Genomic DNA, 12055 nt, shown 5'->3' with positions numbered 1-12055 from the left:
CTGCCATGTGACCTGGAGTACAGAGCCAAATTCTCTTTTTCTTTCCTTTTCTCTTGAGCTCCTCTCATTAGTTCAGCCTCTCCCAACCTGGCAGCCGTCCAATCTGTTGGGCTACGATTTCCACCAACCCCAGCCAGCATGGGCTGGTTGGGGATGATAGGAGCTGTAGTCCCAATAGATCTGCAGGGCACCAGATTGGGAGTGGCTGCATTAGAACATAGCAAGGGTTCTTCTTCTTTTTCGTACAGATTCTCATGTTGGCTCTTCCATTTTCCTTCCTCTTTGTATTGGTGCACTGTTATGAATGCTTTTGGTGGGGTAACACTTTTTTAGGGTAAATAACAGACTTTTAGTATTTGCCATCTGGGCCGTTAGTTTCCCAGATATGCAAACCGAAGTGCATTATCCCAGGTCAGACTATTTGTATCAGAGGCAGAAAGCCTGTGTACACCAGTAGCTGGGGTTCATGGGTGGGAGGGTGCTGTTGCACCATGTCCTTCTTGTGGGTCCCTGGTTGACTCCTGTGTGAACAGAGTGCTGGACTAGATGGACCATTGGTCTGTTCCAGCAGGGCACTTCTGATGTTCTTACTTCTCCTACTCAGGTTATCTTGTATAATCAGATTGGCAGAAGCTGTCTAGAAGAGGGTCTTTCCAATCAGCTGCTGGGTGACCGCTTTTTAACTGGAGTAACCAATGATTGATCCCAGGACTGTCTGCATTCAAATCCTGTTCTCAACCACTGAGTTATAGTCCTTCCCTTGAATGGAACTTTAGCCGTTGGCCTTGAGCTAAGGGATATTACAGAAATCCTCAATGGAATCAAATGCGTTCAGATTTTGCAGTGGGCCGTCTTTTCCTGATTTGCTTGGATTCCATGGATCAGCAGACTTTTCTTTTTTAAAAAACTTTTCGGAATGTTACTCAAATTTAGTTGTAGAAAAATACATTAGAAAAACCACTGGCCGAAAATGTGCAATTCTAGGCTAAGGCATGAAAATGAGGATGGGGGGGATTTGCACATTTTTGGGGTGATGTTTTCATTTTGGGGAGATCTGCGCATTTTCCCAAAGTATGACTTTGTGCAAATTCGTACAAATTCAATCAAGTGTGACTGCATACTTTATAGGCTTCCATTTCAAGTATTACAACATTCTAAAAAATTTTTTTTTGAATAAGGAATAAATTACACACAAACATCAGTAAAGGCAGACCAGATATCCCAATATAAGTCCGTTCATGAATGGTGCCTTTTTACCGCTCTTTCAAACGTTTTGTTATGATTGTTTTGTTTCGTTGAAACTTGTAATTAAAAAAATGGATTAAAAAACAAAAAAGATGTACGAATTCCAGAAATTGGGCGAAACCTGATTCTGTCAATGAGCGGATGACGGAATGAAAGGCACCTGATAATCCACAAAATGCAGACAGAATGGATTTCACAAAATCCACTTCTGGTGTGGGTAGAGAGGGTGCCTTAAATGTATGAGGGCTTCTTGGCTTGATAGAATGTTTGCTAGAGTGGGCTGTGCGTGTTTTCTCTTTCGTTATTACATTTATATAACGCCCCTTAGCCGAAGCTCTCTTGTGGATACTGGTGAGCAGGGCCAACGTTAACAAAGGATCAGCTAGCAAGGAATTCAGCAGAACTTGGGGGTTCTCCTAGAACCATCTTTGTCACTTGAGGCTCAGGTGGCCTCGGTGGCACGGAGTGCTTTCTACCAACTTCGGTTGGTGGCCCAGCTACGCCCCTATCTGGACAGGGATAACCTAGCTTCAGTTGTCCATACTCTGGTAACTTCCAAATTAGATTACTGCAATGCCCTCTACATGGGGCAGCCTTTGAAGACGGTCCGGAAGCTGCAGCTTGTGCAAAATGTGGCGGCCAGATTGATAGCTGGAACAGGGAGGTTTGAGCATGTAACACCGATTCTGGCCCGTTTGCATTGGCTGACTATATGTTTCCGAGCCCAATTCAAGGTGCTGGTCTTAACCTATAAAGCCCTACATGTCTTGGAACCAAAATACATGATGGAACGCCTCTCCCGACATGAACCTACCCGTACACTGCGCTCAACATCTAAGGTCCACCTCCGAGTGCCTACTCCGAGGGAAGCTCGGAGGATGGCAACAAGGGAGAGGGCCTTTTCAGTGGTGGCCCCCCGACTGTGGAATGATCTCCCCGATGAGGCTCGCCTGGCGCCAACATTGTTATCTTTTCGGCGCCAGGTCAAGACTTTTCTCTTCTCCCAGGCATTTTTAACAGCATTTTAACAGCATTTAACAACGTTAAGTTTGTTTTTAATGGACCCCACAATTGTTGTTTTTAAATGGATACTGTTGTTTTTATACTGTTTTTTATGTGTGTGAGTGTGTGTGTGTGTGTGTGTGTATATGTTTTAAATTGTATACTTTTAATGTTTACTATTTTTAAATGTTGTAAACCGCCCAGAGAGCTTCGGCTGTGGGGCGGTATATAAATGTAATTAAATAAATAAATAAATAAATAAATAAATAAATAAATAACTGAGGGGAGACCTGATGGGGATGTACATCTGACAGAGGCGTACAAAGTTATGCATGGTGTGAAGAATGTGGACAGGGGGACGTTTTTCTCCCTCTCTCAAAATACTAGAAACCAACGGGGTCATCCCATGAAGATGATTGGTGGGAGATTCAGGACAGATAAAAGGAAGGACTTCCTCACACAGCACGTAGTTAAACTATGGATGTAGTGATGGCCACCTATCTGGATGGCTTTAAAAGGGGGGTTGGATAAATTCCTGGAGGAGAAGGCTATCAATGGCTTCTAGTCCTGATGGTTATGTGCTACCTCCAGTATCCAAGGCAGTAAGCCTGTGTGTACCAGTTTGTTCATTTATTTATTTATTTATTTTATTGCATTTCTATACCGCCCCATAGCCAAAGCGCTCTGGGCGGTTTACAAAAGTTAAAAACAGTAAACATTAAAACAAGTATACAAAGTTTAAAAAGCATAAAAACACTGTCTCCTTATAAAAACAGCTATTCTGGGGTCCGTTAAAAACAAACGAACTCAGCATATGTTGTTAAATGCCTGGGAGAAGAGAAAGGTCGCCGAAAAGATAACGATGTTGGCACCAGGCGAGCCTTGTCAGGGAGATCATTCCATAATTGGGGGGCGGGGGGGGGGGGTTACCACTGAAAAGGCCCTCTCCCAATTGCTGGGGAACATGGGTAGGCGAGTGCTGTTGCACCGTGTCCTGCTTGCAGGTCCCTAATCGACAGCTGGTTGGCCCCTGTGTGAACAGAGTGCTGGACTCGATGGACCCTCGATGTGATCCAGCAGGGCTCTTCTTCTGTTCATAACTGTCTGAGACCCTGGAATGCTGCTGCCTGTCAAAGTAGATACCCCTGGCCCAGGTGGATGCATGCATCCGACCCAGTAAAAGTTACCTTTTTACGTACTGTTGCTCCAACTAGTCCAATACTGTCTAATCCAGCCTTTCCCAACCTGGTGCCGTCCAGATCTTTTGGACTTCAACTCCCATCAGCCCCAGCCAGTATATTTCTCACCTGCCCAAGGGCCTCTACTTCCCTTGCTTGGCTCCGTCCATTTTCTTCTGCTGCCCCTTACGCCTGGAACGCTCTTCCAGAACATTTGAGAACAACAAGTTCAATCGCAGCTTTCAAAGCTCAGCTAAAAACTTTTCTTTTTCCTAAAGCTTTTAAAACTTGATTTTGTTCTGACTTTTATACTGCCTGTTTGGTGCATTCTCTTCCCCCCCCTTATTGTTTTATTATGATTTTATTAGAATGTAAACCTATGCGGCCGGGTCTTGCTATTTATTGTTTTACTCTGTACAGCACCATGTACATTGATGGTGCTATATAAGTAATAATAATAATAATAATAATAATAATAATAATAATAGGTAATGGTCAAGGATTTGGATTACAACTGGATTACACTGGTTGGAGAAGGCTGGTCTAAGCTGACTGCCCAGGGGTGACGCTCCCAAGGTCTCAGGGCGAGGGATCGCCCCACCTTGCTACCTGGGTGTTCTCACTCAGCCTTACTCAACCTGATGCCTGTGTCAATCTGCAGTCTCCATCATCCCCAACCACTCTGGCCAGAAATTGTCGTCCACAAAAAAAAAGGAGAAAAGTCTCAGACCGATTCATTATCATAAAAGCACGGCATGTTTCGGACTCTTGCTTTCTGTGAGGCCTTCTTCAGGGGGCTGTGTCAATACGTATATGAACAAATGGATGAGACAGCACAGGACTTAAATCATTACCATTGAAAAAGCACACTGCAAACAGGGCCTATGCATACTTGTAAACAACAAAACGGTATTACATTTAAAGAGCTCCTTGGGCACATTGCAAGTAAGGCCTGTGCATATATTTCGTATAAAACAGGTAAAATACCCTGTTTCCCCGAAAATAAGACCGTGTCTTATATTAATTTTTGCTCCCAAAGATGCGCTAGGTCTTATTTTCAGGGGATGTCTTATTTTTCCATGAAGAAGAATACGGTACACATTTATTGTTGAACAAAAACAAAGGTCTTATTTTCGGGGGGATGCCTTATATTACAGCAAGAGGCAAAACTGGAAGTAGGTCTTATTTTCATGGGATGTCTTACTTTTGGGGAAACAGGGTAGTAGATACTCGCTTGCAGCCTGCCTTGCACCCCAGAGATTGTAGTCCAACAGATCTGGAGGAACAAGGGAGACTCTTATAGCTAGTTGAAGCTCGGACTTAATGCATTGTGTGCTGACTGAACTATACTCCGTCACAGCAAATCCCTGAAGCTGGACGCCTTGGTGCTCAACTTGGCAAACTTAGCATTCCGATTCAATTGTGCGAAGTGATACTTGGACACGATCGCCGTGTGGATCTCCTGGAAGCCCCGCTTCCTTCTTTATTTATTCATTTATTTTTATTTATTTAAGGATTTTTATGCCGCCATTCAGCCAAAAAAGGCTCTCACGGCGGCTTACAAAAGTATTTCTTGACAGTCCCTGCCCACAAGCTTACAATCTAAAAGACATGACACAAAAGGAAAGGGAGGAGGAGGGGGAAAAGGAAAGCAAATTCAGGCACTACAATCTTAGTTGCAAAGTTCAGCAGTTACAGGTGACAGCAGGAGGGAGGGGGCTCTCAGCTGGAGCAGGACCCAGGCACGATGGAGAGGTGCCTGGCTGCTCCTTCCTCCCTCACCGGCGGCCTCTGCAGAGACAGTTGGTAGCAGGAGGGAGGGGGCTCTCAGCTGGAGCTGGACCCAGGCACGGTGGAGAGGTGCCTGGCTGCTGCTTCCTCCCTCACTGGTGGCCTCTTCAGAGACAGTTGGTAGCAGGAGGGAAGGGGCTCTGAGCTGGAGCTGGACCCAGGCACGGTGGAGAGGGGCCTGGTTGCTGCTTCCTCCCTCACTGGTGGCCTCTTCAGAGACAGTTGGTAGCAGGAGGGAAGGGGCTCTGAGCTGGAGCTGGACCCAGGCACGGTGGAGAGGGGCCTGGTTGCTGCTTCCTCCCTCACTGGTGGCCTCTGCAGAGACAGTTGGTAGCAGGAGGGAGGGGGCTCTCAGCTGGAGCTGGACCCAGGCACGGTGGAGAGGTGCCTGGCTGCTGCTTCCTCCCTCACTGGATGCTTCCTCCCTTCTGCATGTCTTCTTTAACAGGAAGCCATTCCACACATGCAGCCCAGCTGCCCACCGTGCCCTTTGCACATTGGGAAGCCGTGACTTAATGCCAGCTTTCCGGTGTGTTTCCACAGCCAGTTGTGATCCTCTACATGTGGATCCTCTACATATTTCCGTGTGCAAGTGCTCTCTGTCTAGTAGGAGAAGGAGGGGATGAGCCTTTTTATTTATTTAACATTTATATGGCACTTGTTATTGGTGATTTCAAGGTGGTGCATTCCCTGAAGCAGAATTTTGCAGGATTTATTTATTTTTTACAATTCTTCAGAAGTGAAGGCTATCTGCCCAATGTCGCCTTATAAGTGACATCAGAAAATACTGTCAGTGTTGCTTGCTATCGTTCATGCCTATTAAGCTGTATTTCTAATATTCTCCCCTTTTCGGTGCTTATTTGGTTGCAATTTCGTCTGTGCTAGAAGGCGCTTCGTTCAAAATCCCCATACGCTTTGGCAACACAAAAGAATTGATCCTATATAGCTGAAGTGGGTGGGGGGACAGGACTCCTTTGCCTAGAGTGGGGGAAAATGATGTTCATACCTGTACACCAGCCTTTCTTTCTATATTCCACACACCTTTCCTGTTCTCTGCTTCTAGTGATAACAGGAAAGGAAAGGAACCTCTCGTGCAAGCACTGAGTCATTACTGACTCTTGGAGGGACGCCAGCTTTCGCTGACGTTTTCTTGGCAGGCCTTATAGCGGGGTGGTTTGCCGTTGCCTTCCCCAGCCATTATTACCTTTCCCCCAGCTAGCTGGGTACTCATTTTACCGACCTCGGAAGGATGGAAGGCTGAGTCGACCCAAGCCAGCTGCCTGAAACCAGCTTCCGCTGGGATCGAACTTAGGCCGTGGGGAGAGTTTCAGCTGCAGAAACTGCTGCTTTACCGCTCTGCGCCACACGAGGCTCAGTGATAACAGAGCAGGTCAAAATTCACATCCTGTACTGAACAATTCTTCCTCGCTAGCCGTACAGCCATCAACCTGATGCATTTGCAGAGCTGATAAGCTCCACATTATTGTAGACAAGAAATATAAATAATTGTGAGGAGGGGGGGCAGGTCTGTTTAAACAATAAACAAATGCAAACAAGTTAAAAATTGAGAACGCAGCATGTGTTTTTTTAAAAATATATCAAAATACATACCTAAAATACATGTCCCGTTGAATAAATAGAACCAACATCAGTGGATCTTGCCGAGACAATTTCAATAGACAGTACCGGAGAGGAATTGTCGATGGATAACTCAGATTTACCTGACACTACCAGGGGCTCAGAAACAGTGTGTGATTATGACGCAAGCGTAGAAAATAATATAGACGATCCCGATTTCCCGGATGAGAGCGCGAGAGTCAAAACGAAGAGGCACGATACAGATTTAACACTAAACACAGTAGGTAAGTGAGTTTCATTGTTAATGGCAGGTTATAACCGTGATTCCCAAACTGTGTTGTGGGACTGGTGCGTACCTTGGAATAATGACCCGCCATGTAGGGCATATCCACTGTGCAGAGATGCCCAAGCAGGGTTGATTTGTCCCATGCATGCACGCGCCTACCTAGCTTTCTCTCAGCTGCTGTGTTGGCAGCGGTCTCATCCCAAAGAAGGGTGTAGGGTGACCCCAGGATTCCCTGATGTACTTTGCAGAGCAGCGGAGAGGTGGTGGGTGAATCGCAGAAGCATCACAATTGCCAGGAAAGCATGGTCCCTTCCCTAACTGGGCAAGGCGATCTTAATTATACTCTCCTGGCTATCGCAAAGAGCATGCCTGCACCATTGTTCTAGGAGCTGATTGTATTGTTCTGAATATGAGTGACGCGTGTCTCCAGTCTTAATCCTGGCAAGAGGGGGGCGTCTATGCCCTAGGTATCAAAAGTTTGGGAAACACTGGCTTATAAATGAGATAAAATAGAGACCAGGAGCATCCAGTTCTGATAGTGTGGATATGGGCCTGATCTGGCTGTCTTTTAAACCCATTGACTTCAAAGGTGGGGATCTATCCATGGGGGTTCAAATCTCCCATTGGAGTTAATGGGAGTTCAGAGCTATTAAACTGCCTGAATCACGGCTGTCTTACCATTTGTCAATGAGGGAGGCTTCAAACATGTGCTACCATATTCTTTTCTTTCCCCCATCTTTGGTCTAGATGTTGTTCTCTAGTAGCAAAATGTCTCCTCCTAACATGCGTCTGCTGTTTATTTCATTCTTGTATGTGCAGCATAGTTGTTGATTTATATATTTTTAAAAGCTATTCTTTTTAGCTGCCTTCCGAAAAGGCTAAGCTTGTTTGCATAATCTGCTTATGAGTTTTCAACCGTTTCTGCACGTTTCTGCATTTGGGTGTTTGTATATCTCTATCCTGTGTCTTAATTTTGCTCTAATAATCTCTCTCTCTTTTATTCATACTTCCATTTGCAGCCTCAGACCTTTCAACTCCATGCGGTTCCATGCAGAATAAGAGGGTCACTGACAAAATAACAACAGTTTTAACCATTAAATGCACCCTACGTGCTGTCCCAAGCTTTCGTTTTTTCACAAAATGTGCTTGCTATTGTTCGTGGGTGTTTTTGTTGTTGATCTCTCTGCTGGTCATAGAATCATAGAATCATAGAATAGCAGAATTGGAAGGGGCCTACAAGGCCATCGAGTCCAACCCCCTGCTCAATGCAGGAATCCACCCTAAAGCATCCCTGACAGATGCTTGTCCAGCTGCCTCTTGAAGGCCTCTAGTGTGGGAGAGCCCACCACCTCCCTAGGGAACTGATTCCATTGTCGTACTGCTCTAACAGTCAGGAAGTTTTTCCTGATGTCCAGCTGGAATCTGGCTTCCTTTAACTTGAGCCCGTTATTCTGTGTCCAGCACTCTGGGAAGATCGAGAAGAGATCCTGGCCCTCCTCTGTGTGACAACCTTTTAAGTATTTGAAGAGTGCTATCATGTCTCCCCTCAATCTTCTCTTCTCCATTTCCCCCCTGGCCGTCAACACATTCTAGGACTGCTCACCCTGGAATTAAGAGGAAAGAGAATTTTCTGAATGCATAAGAAACAACGGGATCAGTGGCCGACATCGTAAGAGCTACTCCAGATGTGTACCCAAGGGTTTACATGCCCAGTTAGATGGTTCCTTCTCTGTGGAGAGCAGCAGTCCTCCATTCCATATCTCAAAGCGCTTAAAAACTCCCCAGTATCTGACATGTGATTAAGGGAGCATAGTGAGCAACCTTATACAAGGCCAAATGCTTTGTCACAGAGTCATAGAATTATAGAGTTGGAAGGAACTTTGATGTCATCTAGTCCAGCTCTGTGCAGGCATCTTGCAACTACAGAATCCCAGCCTCTGCTTAAATGCCTCCATTGTCTTTCTGGCCCAGTATGGTCTACTCCAACTGACTCTCCAGGCTCCAAGGGTGGCACCTCCTGTTAACTAATCCTTTTAACTGGAGACGGCAAGAATTAAACCTGAGACCTTACATATCCAAAGCCGAGTGATCTGACACTGAGCTACAGTCCTTCCCCTGTCAGGATGGGATGGGAGGCTATTTTTTAAAAGGAATTAATGCCCCAGGCCCCTTTTGGCTGTGCAGAACTCATTTCATGGTTCTTTCCTTTGGATCCTGGCCAATGTGTTGGATGTTGGAAGTGTTGTCTACCTTTCTCCGGGATTTTCCTCATCTTATCTGTTGCCCCTTCTGTCATCAGCTGGGCTTTCCCCCCTGTTCTGCTTCTTGGAATGTAAGACTTTGTGTAGGGATATTGTCTGACGAATGCTTTAAAAGTTTGGCTTTGGGAACACATGAGACGAGATAAGCCTGAAAATAGCCTCTTCCATGGGGGATCTGAAGAACCGTGGCATGAAGGAGAACTTATCACTGTTAGATAGCATTAGATATCTATGGGCCAAAACAGACATTACGTGCAATCGGTGTCTAGCAGCTCTGTCTTTTGTCCATTGTTACTCTAGAGTAGGCACCGGGGTAGGGGGCAGTCTAGATCTTAAAAGCCATCCTACCCGTACACTACACACAACATCTAAGGTCCTCTTCTGAGTGCCTGCTCTGAGGGAAGCTCAGAGGATGGCGACAAGGGAGAAGGCCTTTCCAGTGATGGCCCCCCAACTATGGAACGATCTCTCCAACGAGGCTCGCCTGGTGCCAACATTGTTAGCTTTTCAGCACCAGGTCAAGACTTTTCTCCCAGGCTTTTAATGGCATATGTTGAGTTTTTTAACTGACCCCTGGATAGTTGGTATGTAGTCTGTTTTTATGGTTTTAAATTGGCCAGTGACCCATCTGGAGGGCAGCAGCTTGGGGAAGGACGTTTCCCAAATTTCTAGTGCTTGGGGCACTGTTGTTGTTTTCTTGCTTGGGTTGCACTTGGGTCTCCGTATCACACTCTAACGCGATTTGGTGGACCAACCGTGTTTTGCCCTCCAAATTGTCCCATTTGTGGCTATAGGTTGGGTTAACCATCTGTTGATAGTCTTGGGAGACTGCACAAGGGAACAGATGCATCCTTCCTTCCCTTCCTCCTTCGGGATGATGTCTCTGGGCATACATTGGCACTGCCCAGAGACCTTCAGCTATTGGGCGGTATAGAAATGAAAATAAATAAATATTGGCAGAGATTGGTGAAGATCCGTGCTGCCTGTGGGCCCCTCCCTACTCTCAACAGGCTGTTGCTCTGAATCCATTTGGTGTACTGGCATCACTTTAAGGCATGCTTTATCTTCCAGAAATGTTGGAACTATCAGACCTGTCACCCTTCAGCCAGCGTGGCCATTGGGAGGTGCAGTCCAACCCATCTAAGGAGCTCCAGAATGAGGAAAGGGTGGGGAATGTACAGCCTTCCAAATGTTGTTGGACTGCAACTTCCATCAGCCCCTGCCAGCATAGCTGAGGATCAGGAATGATGGAGGTTGCAGTCCGACAACAACTGGCAAACCCAGTGTTCCCCACACCTGCTTTCTGGGCACAGAGTTTGGGAATTTTCTGCTGTAGAAGCCAATTCCTGAACAGCGTGTTAGTTTGCCCTGTCTCTCTTAATAGATTCTGGCATAGTCAGTCCTTTGATCAAAGCCCTCCAACTCCAAGAGATCTAAGCAGCTGCCATTTCTAATTTTGTTGATTTTTCAAAACAAAATCAATCAAAGGAATGAAAAAAAGAAGTCAGTAAATAAAAAGTAATACCTTGGATTTGAATCAACTCATTGACGGAGGGTTAAACATTTAACCTCTATTCCTATTTTCTTTTGCTTTGCTTTACAGACCAAAATATATGCGGAGTCTGTGGGTGGCTTAGACATTTTCTTTATAGTTCTTCTCTATACCAAACTTATATTTAGTCTCTATTCCATAATCTGAGGGAAGTCTTTGACATATCCTGTTGTACATGTCCCTGATCAGTATATAGAATCACCCTCTCATGCTTTACAAAAGTCAGGTGTTTTGACTTTGCCTTTAGCTCATTTTAGTTGGTATGTCAATTTTTCTGCCAGGGTTATTTGCCATGAATCCATATAACTATGATTTCGTTGTTAACCGTTCCCCCATTTTCCAGCTTCTGGCTATAAGCTTTTGGGCAGCCATCAGCATGAAATCAGTTATTATTGTTTTACTCTGTACAGCACCATGTACACTGATGGCGCTATATAAATAATAATAATAATAATAATAATGTTATTTTTGCATTTTGTTCTTCCCATATTGTTAATAAGGCCAACACTGGTGTCACATGTATAGTTTGATGTGTAAGACCAGCTGCCATTTTCCAACTAATTTCACAGTTTTCTCTTGATGTTTTTTTACAACCTTTCTTCGTTTCTCTGTCCTTGACCTGTCTCCCTTGTGCAATAACTTCAGGAGTTGGTCTTTCCCCAGTATTCTAGCTGGGATCTCCCCTTCTGCTCCAAAGCTAACCTTTCGTCTCACTCTCTTTGCTATCGTTTTATCTTCAGAAAATCAGAGGAGGGAATTTAAAAGTTTTCCGCTCACTGCTACACTCAGTTTGCCCCAACAGTCTCCTCCTTTAAATGGCTCTAGCTTTTGCTCTTAGGTATGGATTGAAAATATTTCTCCTTACCTTTGCAGGTAAAAGAGATATGATGAAGGTAAAAAAAAAAACCAGGGAGCATACAAATTGAAAGGAAAAAAAAATAACTAAAAAAATTACCAGTGACCAATTTTACAATGGCAGTTAAAAACACAGCATGGCAGCATATAAATAAATCAGTAAAATAAATAGTGGCAGCAAATGAGTGATTTAGTCACCATAATGCCAAAGGCCATGGCTAGACTAGGCGATATCCCAGGGATCGCCCCGGGATCATCCCTGTGCATCCACATGATGCACAGGGCATCCTGGGATCAGGGAGGGATG

At 45.1% G+C, this 12055-nt stretch overlaps 1 protein-coding gene across 5 annotated transcripts in view; it reads left to right on the top strand.

The window, feature by feature from the left end:
• Positions 1-12055, top strand: part of ZFAND6 (zinc finger AN1-type containing 6) — an 81045-nt gene that overhangs the window by 53208 nt on the left and 15782 nt on the right. For 3 of the 5 annotated variants that reach the window (XM_063142560.1, XM_063142562.1, XM_063142561.1), the window contains exon 5: positions 6857-7078. The exons of the other annotated variants lie outside the window; for them this stretch is intronic. In XM_063142560.1, coding sequence (XP_062998630.1) covers positions 6857-7078 — 222 coding nt within the window. The remainder of the gene's footprint in view (positions 1-6856; positions 7079-12055) is intronic. 5 annotated transcript variants of the gene reach the window in all.

This window comes from Elgaria multicarinata, chromosome 16 (genome assembly GCF_023053635.1).
Source record: "Elgaria multicarinata webbii isolate HBS135686 ecotype San Diego chromosome 16, rElgMul1.1.pri, whole genome shotgun sequence".
Taxonomy (NCBI): Eukaryota; Metazoa; Chordata; class Lepidosauria; order Squamata; family Anguidae; genus Elgaria; species Elgaria multicarinata.
Note: the sequence above shows the minus strand (reverse complement) of the source record. Positions and strands in the feature narration are given on the sequence as shown.